The 16,344-nt window shown below is 42.8% G+C and overlaps 1 protein-coding gene and 1 long non-coding RNA gene across 2 annotated transcripts in view; one reads left to right on the top strand and one right to left on the bottom strand.

Annotated features, from left to right (window-relative positions):
- Positions 1 to 4,692, bottom strand: part of LOC115479337 — a 54,657-nt gene extending 49,965 nt beyond the window's left edge. Inside the window, exon 1 of the long non-coding RNA XR_003943657.1 lies at positions 4,543 to 4,692. This is a non-coding gene — a long non-coding RNA (uncharacterized LOC115479337). The remainder of the gene's footprint in view (positions 1 to 4,542) is intronic.
- Positions 4,693 to 5,934: 1,242 nt separating this feature from the next.
- Positions 5,935 to 10,172, top strand: SLITRK3 (SLIT and NTRK like family member 3). The gene is made up of 2 exons (XM_030216570.1): positions 5,935 to 5,958; positions 7,499 to 10,172. Exon 2 carries the CDS (start codon positions 7,518 to 7,520, stop codon positions 10,170 to 10,172), a length of 2,655 nt encoding a protein of 884 aa, XP_030072430.1. The 5' UTR covers positions 5,935 to 5,958; positions 7,499 to 7,517.
- Positions 10,173 to 16,344: the final 6,172 nt, after the last annotated feature.

The following is a 16,344-nucleotide window of genomic DNA, read 5'->3' as shown; positions in this document are numbered from 1 at the left end:
AAAATGTGCCATGCCATGCACTAAAAAATAACTTTTTTAGCACTGGGGATAAGCCAGGGAATACACAGAAGGCGTGGTCTGTGCTAATCGACCTACATAATGGGTGGCAGTGGGGATTCACATACTAATGGGGAAATTAGCACGAGTAGACAATATTAAGACTCACAGAACGAAGCCTTGCAGATCCTCAGCTTAGTCAAGATCGGGAGGCGGGGCTGGTGGTTGGGGGGCGGGGATAGTGCTGGGCAGACTTGTACGGTCTGTGCCAGAGCCGGTGGTGGGAGGCGGGACTGGTGGTTGGGAGGTGGGGATAGTGCTGGGCAGACTTATACGGTCTGTGCCAGAGCAGGTGGTGGGAGGCAGGGCTAGTGCTGGGCAGACTTATACGGTCTGTGCCAGAGCCGGTGTTGGGAGGTGGGGATAGCTCTGGGCAGACTTATACGGTCTGTGCCAGAGCCGGTGGTTGGGAGGCGGGGCTGGTGATTGGGAGGTGGGGATAGTGCTGGGCAGACTTATACGGTCTGTGCCCTGAAGAACACAGGTACAAATCAAAGTAGGGTATACACAAAAATTAGCACACATGAGTTATCTTGTTGGGCAGACTGGATGGACCATGCAGGTCTTTTTCTGCCGTCACCTACTATGTTACTATGTAAGAGGATTAGCATACAGGACTCCAAGATGTAAGATCACCGAACATATAAAGAGGAATCCAATAATTTATATGGAAATATAATGTTTGATTTTAACAAAATATTTCTAAAAAGCAAGGAAAAGATCTCAAAACACCCGACTGCTTACTTTCAGTTCTCAGCGGCTTTAACTGGGCGGCGTGGTGTTCATCACTGGTCATAAAAACCTTGCTTAGAAAGAATTATTTTAACTTTTAATTTATTTCGAAATAGATTTTAACAATTTTGCTCTTTTTACACGAAAACTTTTTTAAATATATTGACAATATCAATGCTAACTTCAAATTTTCTTTGGTTCATAAAAACCTTCACTGATTCTCATGAAGTGCTCTAAAGCAGCTTTACAAAGATAAAGTAAAGTCGAGCACTTATCTGTTGCCCGACGTTGGCCCCATCCGTTTCGCTTGTGGGCTTTTTCAAGGGCTGTGCTTCGACAGGGAAAGCATTGAGAAAATTTTTTTCCTCTCTCTTGATCTGACCGAAGTCTGGCTACGCCCCAGCCATGCATTAAAAAATAACTTTGTTAGCACTGGGGATGGGCCTGGGAATACACAGAAGGTGTGTTCTGTGCTAATCGATTAGCACGGCTACATTGCTGCACACTGACCGATTAGCATGTGGCTAGCGTGTGAGTCCCTACCACCTACATAATGGGTGGCAGTGGGGATTCACATACTAATGGGAAAATCAGCACATGGCCATTAAAGGGGAAAATAGAAAATCAGCCATTTTAAGTTAGCAGAAAAAATGGCCTTAGCAAGTAGAAATGAACCACATAAAGATGCACAGTTAGGAGAAAGGTCCCATTTGTGAATAATGCGCACTATTTTCAGAAGAGGGCACCCTCTTTCCAGCAGTGTTCGCTAATAAAGTTACTCCTCCCAAAATTTAAAAAAAAAAAAAAAAGGTAAAATGAAAACCTAAACAAAAATTCCCGTAAATGGCATAAGAAACGAAAGCATAATTAAAATGGGTACAAAGCTATTATTCATAAGTTCAAGGAAGACACAGACATTAACCGCCGGATTCTATATATTGCACCTTAACGTTTGTGTAGAAATGGAAGTGTATTCTATAGCAATGCAAATAACTGGTTAATTAGCTAATCAGCATTGTCAAGTGGATGTTAACAAGCAATTAGCACTAATTGGCATTAAGATTTACGTGCACAACTTTTATTCTGTAATGTGGTGCGCATAAATTCTAACTTGCATAGTTGAAAAGAGGGCATTGCCATGGGAGGGGAAGGGAATGGGGCTTGATATACTGCCTTTCTGTGGTTTTTGTAACTATATTCAAAGTGGTTTACATAGTATATACAGGTACTTATTTGTACCTGGGGCAGTGGAGAGTTAAGTGACTTGTCCAGAGTCACAAGGATCAGAGTCTGCTGCACTAACCACTAGGCTACTCCTCCATGGGCATTTCTAAAATCTATGTGCGTTGTTATAGAATACACCCACTCTGTGTCTAATTTAGGCATCAGCATTTATGCCAAGTCAAACATGGTGTAACTAGCCGTGACTACATTTGGTCATGTGGCAAGGAACTCAACATAATTCTATATACCATGCAGAAGTTTAAGCGTATTCTATAAAATTTAGGCATACTTTAGAAAATACGCCTAGGTGTATTTTTTTCCAAGTAGAATTTTCAGGCGCCATATATAGAGTATAGCACTTAGGACTAAATACCGTATATGGCGCCAAAAAATCAGTGCTGAAAAAAATGAGTGCTAACCCCCGGATTCTATATAGCGCTCCTAGAGATCTGCATTGAAATCCGGGCGTATTCTATAACAACGCATGTAACTTAATTGGTTTAACAAGCTAATTAGCACTGATAACAGCACTTAACAAGCAATAATGAGCACTAATTGGCAATAATTAGAATTTATGTGCAAACTCACTAAGCATATTCTATAACGCAGTGTGCCTAAATTCTAATGCATGCAGGTTAAAAGGGGCACGGTTATGAGCGGAAAATGAGCACTTCGTGGGCATTCTGAAATTAGTTACAGAATATGCCCCAGTGCGAGTAAATCTATACACTGGGATTTACGCCACATTTCCATCGGTGTAAATGGAGGAGTATAGTTTTAGGCACTGTAATATCAACTTAAGTGTATTCTATATACCGTGCCTAAATCTAGGGATCCTTTTACTAAGCTGCGCTGAAAAATGGCTTGCGGTAGTGTAGACATGGGTTTTGGGTGCGCGCCGATCTATTTTTTAGCACGCCTGTAAAAAAGGCCTTTTAAAACATTTTTGTCGAAAATGGACGTGCGGCAAAATGAAAATTGCCGCGCGTCCATTTTGGGTCTGTGACCTTACCGCCAGCCATTGACCTAGTGGTAAAGACTGATGCGGTAACCGGGCGGTAATGACCTGTGCGCATCAAATGCCACTTGGCGCACGTCCAATACACGCATCTGAAAATAAAGATTATTTTTCGGACCCACGTATCGGACGCGCGCTAAAAATTAACTTACCGCAAGAGCCATGTGGTAGCCAGGCGGTAGCTCCATTTTGGCGCACACTGGGTGTGCGTAGACGCTTACTCGGCTTAGTAAAATGGACCATTATAGAATACTCCGGTGGACATGTTTTCTGGGTGGATTTTGGCGCCACATATAGAATCCGACCCTAAGCGCTATTCTAAAAAATAGTGCTCCAAGTTGGTCACCGTTTCTAGAATAGCGTTTGGTGCCGAGATCCGCACCCAGTTTTGGGCACAAGGATTTACACCAACTGAATCCTGGTGGAAATCCTCACTCCTAAATTAGATATGGATCTGCTTAATTCTGCAACACTGTGTGGAAATTCGAGGCACGCCCCGATCCACCCAATGCCCTTCCCAGAGCCACCCCCCCTTTTCAGACCCATGTGTAATAATTCACACACACATCTTTATGGAAAGTTGCGTCTAAAAGACGCATGCTGAAATTCAAATTCCAGCCAATTAGTGCCAATAATTGATTGTTGGCACCCAATTATCAGTGCTAATTGGCTTATTATGCAATTAAATTATGCGTGCAAATTGAGTGTGCATCCAAATTCACATGCACTATTTTTAGCACCATATATGGAAAGGGGGGGAGGGGGTTAAGGATAACAGCATGGGAATATAGGGTACATGGGTCACATTAGCTCGTTATTTTAAAAAGACGGTTGGTTAATTCACCCACAATATTCCATATAATCAGGACAAAAGAATTTTTCAAACCCATAACAGTATGGGCGTTTTGATACGTTTGATCGGAATAATGGCACTACACTGCCACTGTACAGTTCTTCGGAAAAAGGGATAGGGGAATAATGGAGGGTTTGAAAATTGAGGTATATTATTCCTGACAGCAAAAGAAGGGAAGATGGTGTTCTGAGCTGAACAAAACTGATACAGCATTTTCACTGTGCATTAAAGCAGGTGTTTCCCCGTCATCATCTGGTATCTTTTTACTGTATTGTGTCTTTTGACCTCTAGCAGTGCTATGTAACAGATAACGTTATCCTTACATAACAGCCAAGACCAGTATAGATGGAAGGTACTGGTCCTAGAATGGAAGGGACACGGTATCTGCTATATTGGCCTGGGTGAATAGGGCTCACAGCTCTTTGAAGTAGCCAAAGAAACCTTTGCTCATCTACTGATGAGACCTTTACCCTTAAATTGAACTTTCAGAAATTCCATAACACATTTTTTTCAAAATTGTCCCCTTCCTTCACCTGTTTATTTTGACACTGGGCCACCGGACATTCCCCGGGGTCACTAGCTTCTCCGGCAATATCCTGCCCGTGTAACCATTTTAGATTAGAATTCCTTCCCTTCTGCCCAAACACAGCCTTATTACCTCTTTCTCGCAGTCCATTGCCAAGCGGGGATGTCCTTACGTTTCTGGGCTCCTTCCAAAGGGACGCAGCCAAAACGCTATCTTCTCTCGCCTTGTGGCTCAAAGGAAAAGAAGAAACGTTGCAATGATACCGAGCGCAAGGGGTTAAAGTCCTCGGATCGCCCGGGTTTGGACGAAAATTTGAAGAAATTCTGCCGTGGTGCACCCCAAGCGATTGTGGATTGCCCCCCCCCCCCCCCCCCCCCCCCCCAGATCTGCCGGAAGCCTCCTCGAGGCTAGGAAAGAACAAACCGTAACAGACAACAACAAAAAAAAAGCACACACTTGGTGCAAAAGGATCGAAGGGAGAGAGAGATGCAAACATGCAACGGATTTAATTCCACTGCCTAGCTGCGATCCAGGATCTCTCTGTCTCTTTTGGGGTTTTTTTTTCAACCAGAACATCCCTAAATGCAGCAGTGATCAAAACATATTGATTTAAAGCAAAAGTGACGCAGAAACCCTTGAAGGAGAATGAATCACCTTGGAAGCCCTTTTTAGGGGGGAGGGGGTGGCTAAAGCTTTTCGTATATCTTACGCTTCCAAGCTAGTCGCCAGATAGGGAAAACGAGATTTGCTGCAATTTTTGAGCTGGGAAAAAAAAAAAAATCGAAGCAGCCTTTCCTGGAGGGCTTCATATTGCATCCTCCTGCATGGGAACTCACTCTACGCGTGCATGTGTGAGAGGGTGAGCGCCCCCCACCCCATTCCTCCCCCTCCAGCCCTAGAAGAGCCAAAAAAAAATTCAACCACCAAAAACCCATCCAGCCAGGAGGGGATCCCAGCTCTGGTTCTCCGACCGTGGACCAGGCGCGCCCTCCCCTCCCCTCCCCCACCTTTTATGATTTTTTTTTTAGGTTCTGATTCTTCATGCTCGTTCTGGTGACGTCGTGAGAAGCCCCCGATCCGGACCGAGAAGGGGTGGGTGGGTGGGGGGCTGCTGCTGATGGTGAGCGAGAGATTTCGTCGGTGTGATTGAGCGTCCCAAATGATGTACCGCTGCTGGTGAGGAAAAAAAAAAAACCCAGAAGAGATTAAGGCAAAGCTGGAGAATGAGAGACAGAGCGAGGGAGGGAGAGGGGCAGCCCTGGCTGGCAGGTAGCGGCTGAGTTGGGAGGCTGCAGATGACTCCCTGGCTTCATTGAGGAAGCTGAGCTGAGCAGGGGCTGCATGCTGAATTCAGCAGCCCATTGAAAGCACAGGGCTCTCTCACTGCATTCCCAGCACGTCCCAGCCTCTCTCTCTTTTTCCTTCAGCCTCAGCAGGACTAAACAGAGAGACACACAACGGAAAGAGAGAATCAGAAACCTTTAAACTCCACAAGCTTTGTCACCCCCACCCCCCCTTTGGATGTGCCATTTTCCCAACTGCAGACGGGTAAGTACTGATCCAGTCAATATCAGCCTTGTTTACTTTCCAAACAGACAGAACAGCATCTGAAATGGGAAATATAACTTAAGGATACACTGTGTGTATTGATGGAAGGACTGGCTGCTACTGCAATCTAGATCATGGGTTGTTGTTGTTGTCTTTTTTTTAACTACAAATTAATTATGTCCTTTTAATTTAAAGCAATTTATCTTTTTACCCCCCACAAATGCAGCAAAAGCCTAGCTTCCTTGTTTTTCCCTGCAGGCTTGGGCATGATATGCAAGCTGATAGTGAGCCTTCATCTCTCTGTGGTTTTTTTTTTCTTTTTGCGCAGAAATGCAGCATCTGCTTTAAGTTTCAGTTCAAGGAGGTATTTCCAAAATATCTCCTCTGTGCGCTTGATGGGCAATAGCAAGATACACGGGACTAACACAGATATATTTATTGACAACAGTGCGAATAATTTCAGTCAATGCAATCCAGCAGTAGGCTAAGGAATTTGATTATCATATTGCTTGCATTTTTAATATGCGAGGCAAATAAAAGGAAAACAGATGGAAGTCAGGGGAGTCCTTTGGTCCAACTGATGTTCACTGCTGCCCTCTCTTTGAATCATACCTGATCCAGGTTGCATTGGGAAACCGAAAGGGTCAATATACACACACAGATTGCACACATATATTTTCCTCCACCATTAGCTGTGAACTGGGTCCCACCAATTAGTCTTAGTCTCAGCCTGACAGTGCATTTAAATCACAGATCCTGCAAGGCTCGGCAGCATTTAGATGTCCGTTCCCTATTCAAAGACCTCAGGGGCATGTTCTAGAGCTAGATTAATCATTTTTAAATACTTTGCATCGACTAAATTGGAAGATAGGTTGTCGGGTTTTTTTTTCTTCCTGACAAAATAAGCACCTGCATTTATCAGCTTTTATCTGCCCATTGGATATAAGTCGCTAATTATCACGGTCAAGCTGACATCTACCAAAAAGGAGCTTAAATCTGCTAACTACTTCTATTTCTGCACACTTAAACTTTAAAGCCCATTTTATTCGTGCCATGTGATATAATAACTTTTGCACCTGAATTGTTTATGAATGTTTGCATTTGCACTGGGTCTGGTTTGCTGATTTAATTTTTTGAAATGGTTACTGCTGACTGCAGTCACATAAAAAGGTAAGAGAGAATATATGTATTGTTTTCAGTATTTATCACTGTGAATTATGCAACCCCAGGCTCTGTCTAGGATGAATTTTTCTCCTAAAATAGTATGCAAATGGTGTAATAAGTAGCATTTATTCAGCATTATTAGCTCAGGAAAAAAAGTGTCATTGCATGGTGAAAGGTTTCATAATGACAGGATTGCTTGAAAAAATAGGCAGAAAGAGGTTTTTTTTAGGACTCTTGGTACACAAATGTTGGATGCAGCCTTTTCAATTGACCACCACTGGCTTTATAATTAAAAAAAAATGATAGCACAAAATAATACCAATAATGATGTAGTTTGACTAAGTGCCAGATCTCTGTTTTTTTTTTTTCTTTGCAGTTTTTGTAATCAGTCTTCAATGGAACATTCCCCAGCTGAAGCTCGTCTTAAGGGAAGAATGCTGTGGATAATTCTTCTTAGTACGATTGCTCTGGGGTGGACTACGCCAATTCCGTTGATCGAGGACTCTGAGGAAATCGACGAGCCTTGTTTTGATCCCTGCTACTGTGAAGTCAAAGAAAGCCTCTTCCACATACACTGCGACAGTAAAGGATTTACAAATATTAGTCAGATAACAGAGTTCTGGTCAAGACCTTTTAAACTTTACCTCCAGAGGAATTCGATGAGGAAATTGTACAGCAACAGTTTCCTTCACTTAAATAATGCCGTTTCCCTGAACCTCGGGAACAATGCACTGCAGGACATCCAGGCAGGAGCTTTTAATGGGCTGAAAATTTTGAAGAGGTTATATTTGCATGAGAATAAATTAGATGTTTTTAAAAATGACACTTTCATGGGCTTGGAGAGCCTGGAGTATCTGCAGGCAGATTACAATGTCATTAAACGGATTGAAAGTGGGGCATTCAGAAATTTGAGCAAATTGAGGGTTCTGATTCTGAATGATAACCTTATCCCCATGCTACCCACCAATTTATTCAAGTCTGTGTCCTTAACCCACTTGGACTTGCGCGGGAACCGATTAAAGATCCTGACTTACAAGGGTATGTTGGATCACATTGGGAGAAGCCTCATGGAAATCCAGTTGGAGGAGAACCCTTGGAACTGTACCTGTGAAATTGTGCAGCTAAAGAGCTGGCTTGAGCGTATCCCTTATACGGCCCTAGTGGGGGACATTACTTGCGAGACCCCCTTTCATTTCCATGGGAAGGATCTGAGGGAAATAAAGAGAAGCAAACTATGCCCTTTGCTATCTGATAGCGAAGTGGAAGCTAGTTTGGGGATTCCTCAGTTGCCATCTAGTAAGGAAAATGTCTGGCCTACCAAACCTTCCTCCATGCTATCCTCCTTCCATTTCACTGCTTCATCAGTTGAGTACAAGCCATCTAATAGGCAATCCAAACCTACCAGGCAACCCAGAGTGCCCAAACCCCCACCTACATCTCGAGGCCTCTATCCAGGTCCCAATCAACCTCCCATAGCTGCCTACCAGACCAGACCCCCAATTCCAATAATATGTCCAACTGGATGTTCCTGTAGTTTACATATCAATGACTTGGGGTTGACAGTCAACTGTAAAGAAAGAGGTTTCCACAATATATCTGAACTCCTTCCAAGACCTCTCAATGCTAAAAAATTGTATTTAAGTGGTAATTTGATACAGAAAATTTACAGATCAGATTTTTGGAATTTTTCTTCTTTGGATTTGTTGCACCTTGGAAACAATCGCATTTCTTATGTTCAAGATGGAGCTTTCATTAATCTTCCAAACCTTAAAAGTCTGTACTTAAATGGCAATGACATTGAAAGGCTGACCACTGGCATGTTTAGGGGTTTACAAAGCTTACATTATTTATATTTTGAATATAATTTGATAAGAGAAATTCAACCTGCTGCTTTTAGTCTGATGCCAAATCTGAAGCTATTGTTTCTCAATGACAATCTGCTGAGAACTCTTCCAATAGATGCCTTTGCAGGTACGTCCTTGGCCAGACTAAACCTGAGAAATAACCATTTCCTTTACCTTCCCGTGTCTGGAGTTCTGGAGCACCTTAACGCTATTGTACAAATCGACCTGAAACAGAATCCCTGGGATTGCACCTGTGATATTGTTCCGCTCAAACAATGGATTGAGACCATCAGCTCCGTCATAGTGGTGGGAGAAGTCTTGTGCACGAGTCCTGAAAACCTGACAAATAAGGATCTCAAATCGGTCGAGATGGAGATTTTGTGTCCGGAGCTTCTGCACGCTGCTGCTGCTTCCCCTGCTTCACCGGATAATGCATTTCCTACTAGTTCGTCAGTGTTTGAGTTTACCTCACCAGGGGGCGCCGTTCCCTTATCTGTTCTCATCCTCAGTCTTCTAATCCTATTTTTCTCAGCTGTTTTCATTGCTGCAGGCCTTTTTGCTTTTGTGCTGAGAAGGCGTAAGAAACTGCCTTTCAGAAAAAGACACGAGGTGGATTTGACCGGCATTCAGATGCAGTGCAGAATCTTCGAGGACAGACCCAATAACTCCCCGGAGAAAGCCCCAGGTCATGTATATGATTACATTCCGCACCCAGTAACCCAAATGTGTAATAATCCTATCTACAAACCTAGAGAGGAAGAAATAGGGGAGGAATTTGCAGAGACTAAAGAAAACAATACTAATTATAGGACCTTGATAGAAAAAGAGAAGGAATGGACAATGGCAGTGTCCAGTTCTCAACTCAATACAATAGTTACCGTTAATCAGGCTGGGGAGTTGCCAGGTTTTCATGAAAATGGGGTGATTTTCCCTGGTTTAGTAGATAGAGAAAAGGCAGCTCCTACTGTGGGGTTTGTGGACTGTATTTATGGCACAGTGCCCAAATTGAAGGAGCTGCACGTTCACCCCCCCGGCATGCAGTATCCTGACCTACAGCAGGATGCCCGATTAAAAGAAACCCTTTTTTTCTCTACTGGAAAGGGATTCTCTGACCAAACCCAAAGTGAATACCTCGAGTTAAGGGCCAAACTCCAAACCAAGCCGGATTACCTCGAAGTCCTGGAGAAAACAACGTACAGGTTCTAAAGTTAGTTTAACTTCCTAGTGCTTAAAAAAAAAAAAAAAATCGCATGATACACAATAGAGGATACAGTTGTGCTCTCCCGACTTGTTTTGGAGGACGAGCCAGACTCGGATCATAATCTTATGAAGTGCCTTCGCAGACGTCTGCCAGCAACGTTATCAATCACTTTTTTTATAGGAAACTTAAGATACTTAACTGTGCCATGTAAGGTATGGGGGATCGTTGATCCTGTTAAGTATGTAATTCCACATGTCATGTTTGGCAACAACTTACATTTTCTTTCTGGGGAATAAGATGGCATTTGTGGCTTTCTTATATAAAGATTAGCCCATGGCACAGATTCTGTACATTAATGCAGTTTGCTGCATGCCTGAAAACTGCAAAGGGAGGGTAATACTCGAATGTTCTCACATAAAACACCTTCAAGCATCCATCCATCCATCCACTCTCAAGTTCTCTCTAGTCACAATCCTGGAGATACTTCTATGCTATTTTTTGTAAGTGTTCATTTAAGTTATGTCATACTCTGATGCAAAGAAGCAATGTACCTGACGCACCCAGGGATCATTCTCTCTGTAAATTCATAATGCCAAGATTGGAATACTTTGCACCTTGTTAAAAAATGCAAATGGGTATATATCACTAACAGCTTTGTAGGAAATACTTTTAACGTCCTCTCCTCTCTCTCTCTCTCACACACACACACACACACAGAAAACAATTTAAAGATGTGCATATATTTATTCTGTAATTTCAATGACTATTAATTGTAAAGGTAATGTTAATCAATGTATAGTGAAAATGCGTCTGGTATAGCTTTCCTAATAAAAAAAAAAGACGTCTTTTGAAAAAGTATACATATATATATACGTTTATAGAGAAAATGAGAAGCTTGAAGCTAAAATCTAGCTATGCCATATCCAATTTTTTCCCACCAATCCAAATTTTCTCTCTCTGACCACATTGAAAGCTATTTCGTTAATAAGTGAATGCAGGTTGATTCTGTGAATGCGAAGTGTGACCAGCTCAGGTCCCAGATATGAATTGGTACCTTTTACAGTCCAATTTCTAATATAAGTTGTAACATTTAATTACAGTGAGGATTGATTTTATGTGACATGGAGATTGAGAGAGATAACATTTATTACTTATCTTACGGCATGACAGATAAAAAATTCCATTGTTTCAAGTTACTTAAACATATGTATCTGTGGCAGGTAATTCCATAAGGAAACTTGTGTATGGAAATGTGCAAACACATTACAGTAAATCACAGCTAAAAATGAAAAACACTAAGCTCTTGAAAGTCGGGCCAGCTTCTGTATCTGAAAGTTGATAGATTACGGATTGCTCTGTAATTATTCAATCTGAATCATAGTCTAACGGATTAAGGGCATTCTGTATCATTTAACTGGTGTTTGCAAATCGGTTGTATGGTAGCAAATATAGAATTCATTATCATTTTAAAGAAACACAGGAAAAGCGGATTTGAGGGCTGTATCATGCTCTCGATTTGGTGGATAGTTGGGGGGAAAGGTTGTGATTTGAGACAGTTGCTGCGATAGGACAGCAGAGGGTGCTATAGCTCCAGTGTTCGGAACCCAGTGGCTTGCTCTGGATTCCTTCAGTCTTTCCTGTATCCCACGTCACTCCACATTCAGAATGTACTCCTAATAAATCTATTATGATGAATGCAATTCATCAGACGTCACTAATGCCTTAGCATGTATAAAGAAGGACAAAAGAACAGTGAAAGTGAAATGCAGCTTGCAAGGTCCGGTTACATCATCGAGACCCTCTACCTAAAGATGTCAAATGCTGTATGCCCTTCTGTTGTGTTAACCAACTGACATTAATAAGCTAAATTCCTTACAACTGGGAATCAGAACCCTTTTGGTAGTGCTCTAAACAATTTGAATAGAGTGCATAAAGGCATTAAATTTGCATTTGATCCTTAAACATTATGCAGAATATCCCATAATATTAATAGTATAGACTTTTTATATATTCCCTATTGGATTTGGCCAATGCTGTATAATGATCTCCTTAGTTTGCGTCACATCCATCCTCTTGTGCTATGCCATAGGAACTGATGCGGAATATAATCACAAACCTCACTTTTGTCCTTTTGCCAATCTCTTTCCTTTCCAAAGGCTGTAATTAATTGCCTGCCTCCTATTTGGTTATGCGGTTAAAATTCAGCTGTAAACCCACCCCCTGCTGTGCTCTCACAACATTGAGCAGTCATATAAATACATTTTAGAGCATGCATGTATATGAGCATCGTATCACAGTGCAAGACAGATTCTTCTGATATTACTACCAACTCATTAAATCCATGCACAGCAAGCATGCATTACATTGAAATATAAATATATATATAATTTTTTTACTAAGCAGGCTGAAGGGCACTCCCTGGTATTACTGGTGCTGTATACATTTCAAACTGCGTGTACATATACCATGTCAAAATACAAGGAGAACGTTATAAATAATGTTTATATTTTATGGAAAATACAGAAAATAATAGACTGTGTTTACTTAAATAGAGTCACTTATTTCACCCGTGGATGGTGAGGAGTTCTATTTATTCAGTGGAAATAAATTTATTCTATGAGAATGAACATTTTGTATTAAAGGAGATGAATTTTTTTCGGGCTTAATTTGAGTTTATTTTTATTTTTTTTCTGTGTAGGAGGAACTTTGCTTCTTTATTATTCTGCTTTGAAAAGTTATTAAACTCAGCTGCAGCTGGTGTCCCACGTGTGGAGGTGCAAAGAATATTTAACTGTGGTATAAATTGTATGATGTGATAATCATTGTATTTTCACTGTTCACTATATATTGGAGGTTGGTGGGAAGCGACAGCGTTGCTCAGGGCTGTTTGTTATTATTAGCTTGGATAGTCTGATACTTACTAGTATTTTTTGTGATCAGCAATACTTTCCGTTGTTATTCTTAGGGACGACACCTTCATCGTGATTAATTTGTTTTGCTGTTTGAAGAAAAAAAATTCGCTTTTGAAAGGGTGAAACAAAATGTAACAGTTACCCTTCACATATGAGCTATTCAATAGGAAAATAATTTAAATAAAATATGTTTTTTAGCTTATCGGGGAACGCCTCTGGGACAGCAGGTCTTATCCTTTGTAAGTGCTCAAAAATCTTAGAACCTCGTGCTTTCCTTTAACTTCTCCGAGTTTCCTTGGGGGGAGGGGGTGATCTTGTTTCCCTTCTGCTACTGGCTCAGATTGCCACAGGAGAAGTCAATTAAGCAGTTGTACATGGTAAATATTTCCTAAGGGAAGGAAAAAGTATCTGTGTATTGGATCTTGTTTGGCAGTGAATGAAGTGTCTGTAAGACAGGTCTTAATACCCATGTCATCCTGCATCAATGATACCTCCTTATGAAGATATAATGATGGATCATGATTTCCAAGGTATGATGTTGTTAATCACTTTTGCAGGACAATTAGAGTTATTTAATAAACTGCACGAGGTTATATTTGAAATCATGTGATGGATAGCCCCCCCCCCCCCTGCACCTCTCCCAAGAGTTAGCACCTTATGTAGAAAAAGTTATTATCATGGGCTAGTGATAAGACTGGTTATTTTACCTCTAACTTGTACTCTTTTCGATTCCATTTTAAGCAATGATACCTAGACACTAATATCTGGGATTAACAGGAAAATAACCTGTCCTGATGGTAGTCCACATTGATAACTTCCCCCGTAAGGGGCATATTTATCAACACGGGCTACGTGCTGTTTTATCACAGGACCCATTTTATTCAATGATACCTAGGGACGCTTTTACTAAGCAATGATAGGGTCTACACGCATGCAGCGCGCACCAAAATGAGACTACCACCAGGCCAGCGCAGCCTCTTGGCGGTAATTCCAAATTTGGCGCACGCCCCATAATGCCAGGGTGATTTATTTATTTCCTCCTACACGTGCCGGTTCCGGCAGTAATCGGCACTCGGCGTGCACCAACTGGTCACCGCGTGTGTAGCGCGCGCGAGCCTTTACCGCTAGATCAGTGAGTGGCGTTAAGGGCGCTGGCCGGTTCTGGGCGCGTGCTGGTTTCCTTTTTACTGTAGGCCCTTTTCCCGTCCCATTAAAAAGAAACAACCCCAAAACATTTTTTTGTAGATGCGGTAAAAACTGGCCCAACGCACGCCCAATACGTGTGCCTACACTACCGCAGGTCAATGTTTACCACGGCTTAGTAAAAGGACCCCTAGTTACTAATAATTGGGTTAACAATAAAATAGAATGACTTAAAGGTTAACCATATTGGCAACTCCCCCCCCCCCCCCACCCAACAGCTGTAGGTATCAGTGTGGGCTACTGTTAAGACACATTTTTATACCACTAACTCATGCTGTTTAGGAACAAACCCCATTGTATGCAATGAGACCTAGGGGGAAGGTTATCAATGTAGGCTACTGTTAAGTCAGGTTATTTTATCACAAGTCAGATTATTTTAGCACAGGATCCCATTGTACATAAGCATCAGTGGCGGACCAAAGGGGGGCGATGGGGGCGGTCCACCCCGGGTGCGCGCCGCTGGGGGGTGCCACGCGCTGGTCAGCTTCCTTCGTTTCCATGCTCCCTCTGCCCCGGAACAGGAAGTAACCTGTTCCGAGGCAGAGGGAGCATAGAAACGAAGGAAGCTGACCGGCGTGTGGCACCCCCCCCCCCCCCCCAGCGGCGTGCACCCGGGGGGGGGGGGGGGGTTCTTTCGCCAGGGGGGGGGGCACTGCACCCGGGGGGCGGGGCGCATCAGCGATCTGCCCCGGGTGTCAGCACCCCTAGGAACGCCACTGATAAGCATCGCCATGTTGGGACAGACCAAGGGTCCATTGAGCCCAGCACCCTGTCACCGACAGCGGCCAAAAGAACAAGCAATTTGTCCCGCCCATCCTAGAAATACTGTATTATTCCCTCGTCCATTCAATAACATTCTATGGCTTTTTCCTCCAGGAAGCCGTCCAACCCTTTTTTTGAAGTCCGCTAAGTTAACCGCCTTAACCACCTTTTCCGGCAGCGAATTCCAGAGTTTAACTCCGCCTTGAGCGAAGAAAAATTTCCTTCCGATTCGTTTTAAATTTACCACACTGCAGCTTCATCGCATGCCCCCTTGTCCTAGTATTTTTGGAAAGCGTAAACAGACACTCCACATCGACCCGTTCCATTCCACTCATTTAACACAATGAGACCTTGCGTTAAAGTAGCCTGACTTGTAATAAAAGAATCTGACTTAACAGTAGCCCAGGTTAATACACTCCCCCCCCTCACTGGGACTAATAACAACAGCCCATGCTGATAACTTCTCCTCTTTTCTTTTCATCTGTGTACACTTTGATGGGGGGGGGGGGGGACCTAGATTGAGGAGTAATGCAGAGACCCATGTAAAATAAATGCCATGCTAAGAGAATTGATTCATTTTTGCTTTCATATTTTCATGACGTTGCAAGATTTTATTCATGTTGGTTTTTACCACCAATGAATAAAATAATTTAAGAAGCATTAAAAATAACATTAAAAAATGTAAATTAAAAAGTCCTAAAGTTAAACAAAATGATTTCTGAACTGTAGTCTGTTAAACTGCAAATGTCTTTTTTTTTCTATGAGACAAGTTTGTTAGGGGACTTTGATGCCAGCCTGAAGCAATAGGGCCGCCGAGAGGGGGGGGGGATCTTCCCGGGCCCGGGCCTCCAAGGGGTGGCACAGCCGCTGGTGTCTCTCTGTCTCTCCTGCTACTACTACTTAACATTTCTAAAGCGCTACTAGGGTTACGCAGCGCTGTACAGTTTAACAAAAAAGGCCAGTCCCTGCTCGAAGGAGCTTACAATCTAAAGGATGAAATGTCAAGTGGGGCAGTCAAGATTTCCTGAATAGAGGTATGGTGGTTAGGTGCCGAAGGCGACGTTGAAGAGGTGGGCTTTGAGCAAGGATTTGAAGATGGGCAGAGAGGGGGCCTGGCGAATGGGCTCAGGGAGTTTATTCCAAGCATGGGGTGAGGCGAGGCAGAAAGGGCGGAGCCTGGAGGAGCAGGAGACAAAAAACTCCGGCGCCCCCCCCCCCTGCATTGCCTGCCTAGCAGCTGCTGGGCCCTCAGTTTTGAGACCAAGCATGTGTGACCTGAGGAAAGCAGCTGCAGGGGCAG

The sequence above is a fragment of the Microcaecilia unicolor genome, chromosome 10 (genome assembly GCF_901765095.1).
Source record: "Microcaecilia unicolor chromosome 10, aMicUni1.1, whole genome shotgun sequence".
NCBI classification, from domain to species: domain Eukaryota; kingdom Metazoa; phylum Chordata; class Amphibia; order Gymnophiona; family Siphonopidae; genus Microcaecilia; species Microcaecilia unicolor.
This window is presented reverse-complemented; position numbering and strand designations above follow the sequence as displayed.

Bases quoted from the DNA above. Each gene is read 5' to 3' on its own strand.
- SLITRK3 (XM_030216570.1), top strand. From the start codon at position 7,518: ATGGAACATTCCCCAGCTGAAGCTCGTCTTAAGGGAAGAATGCTGTGG.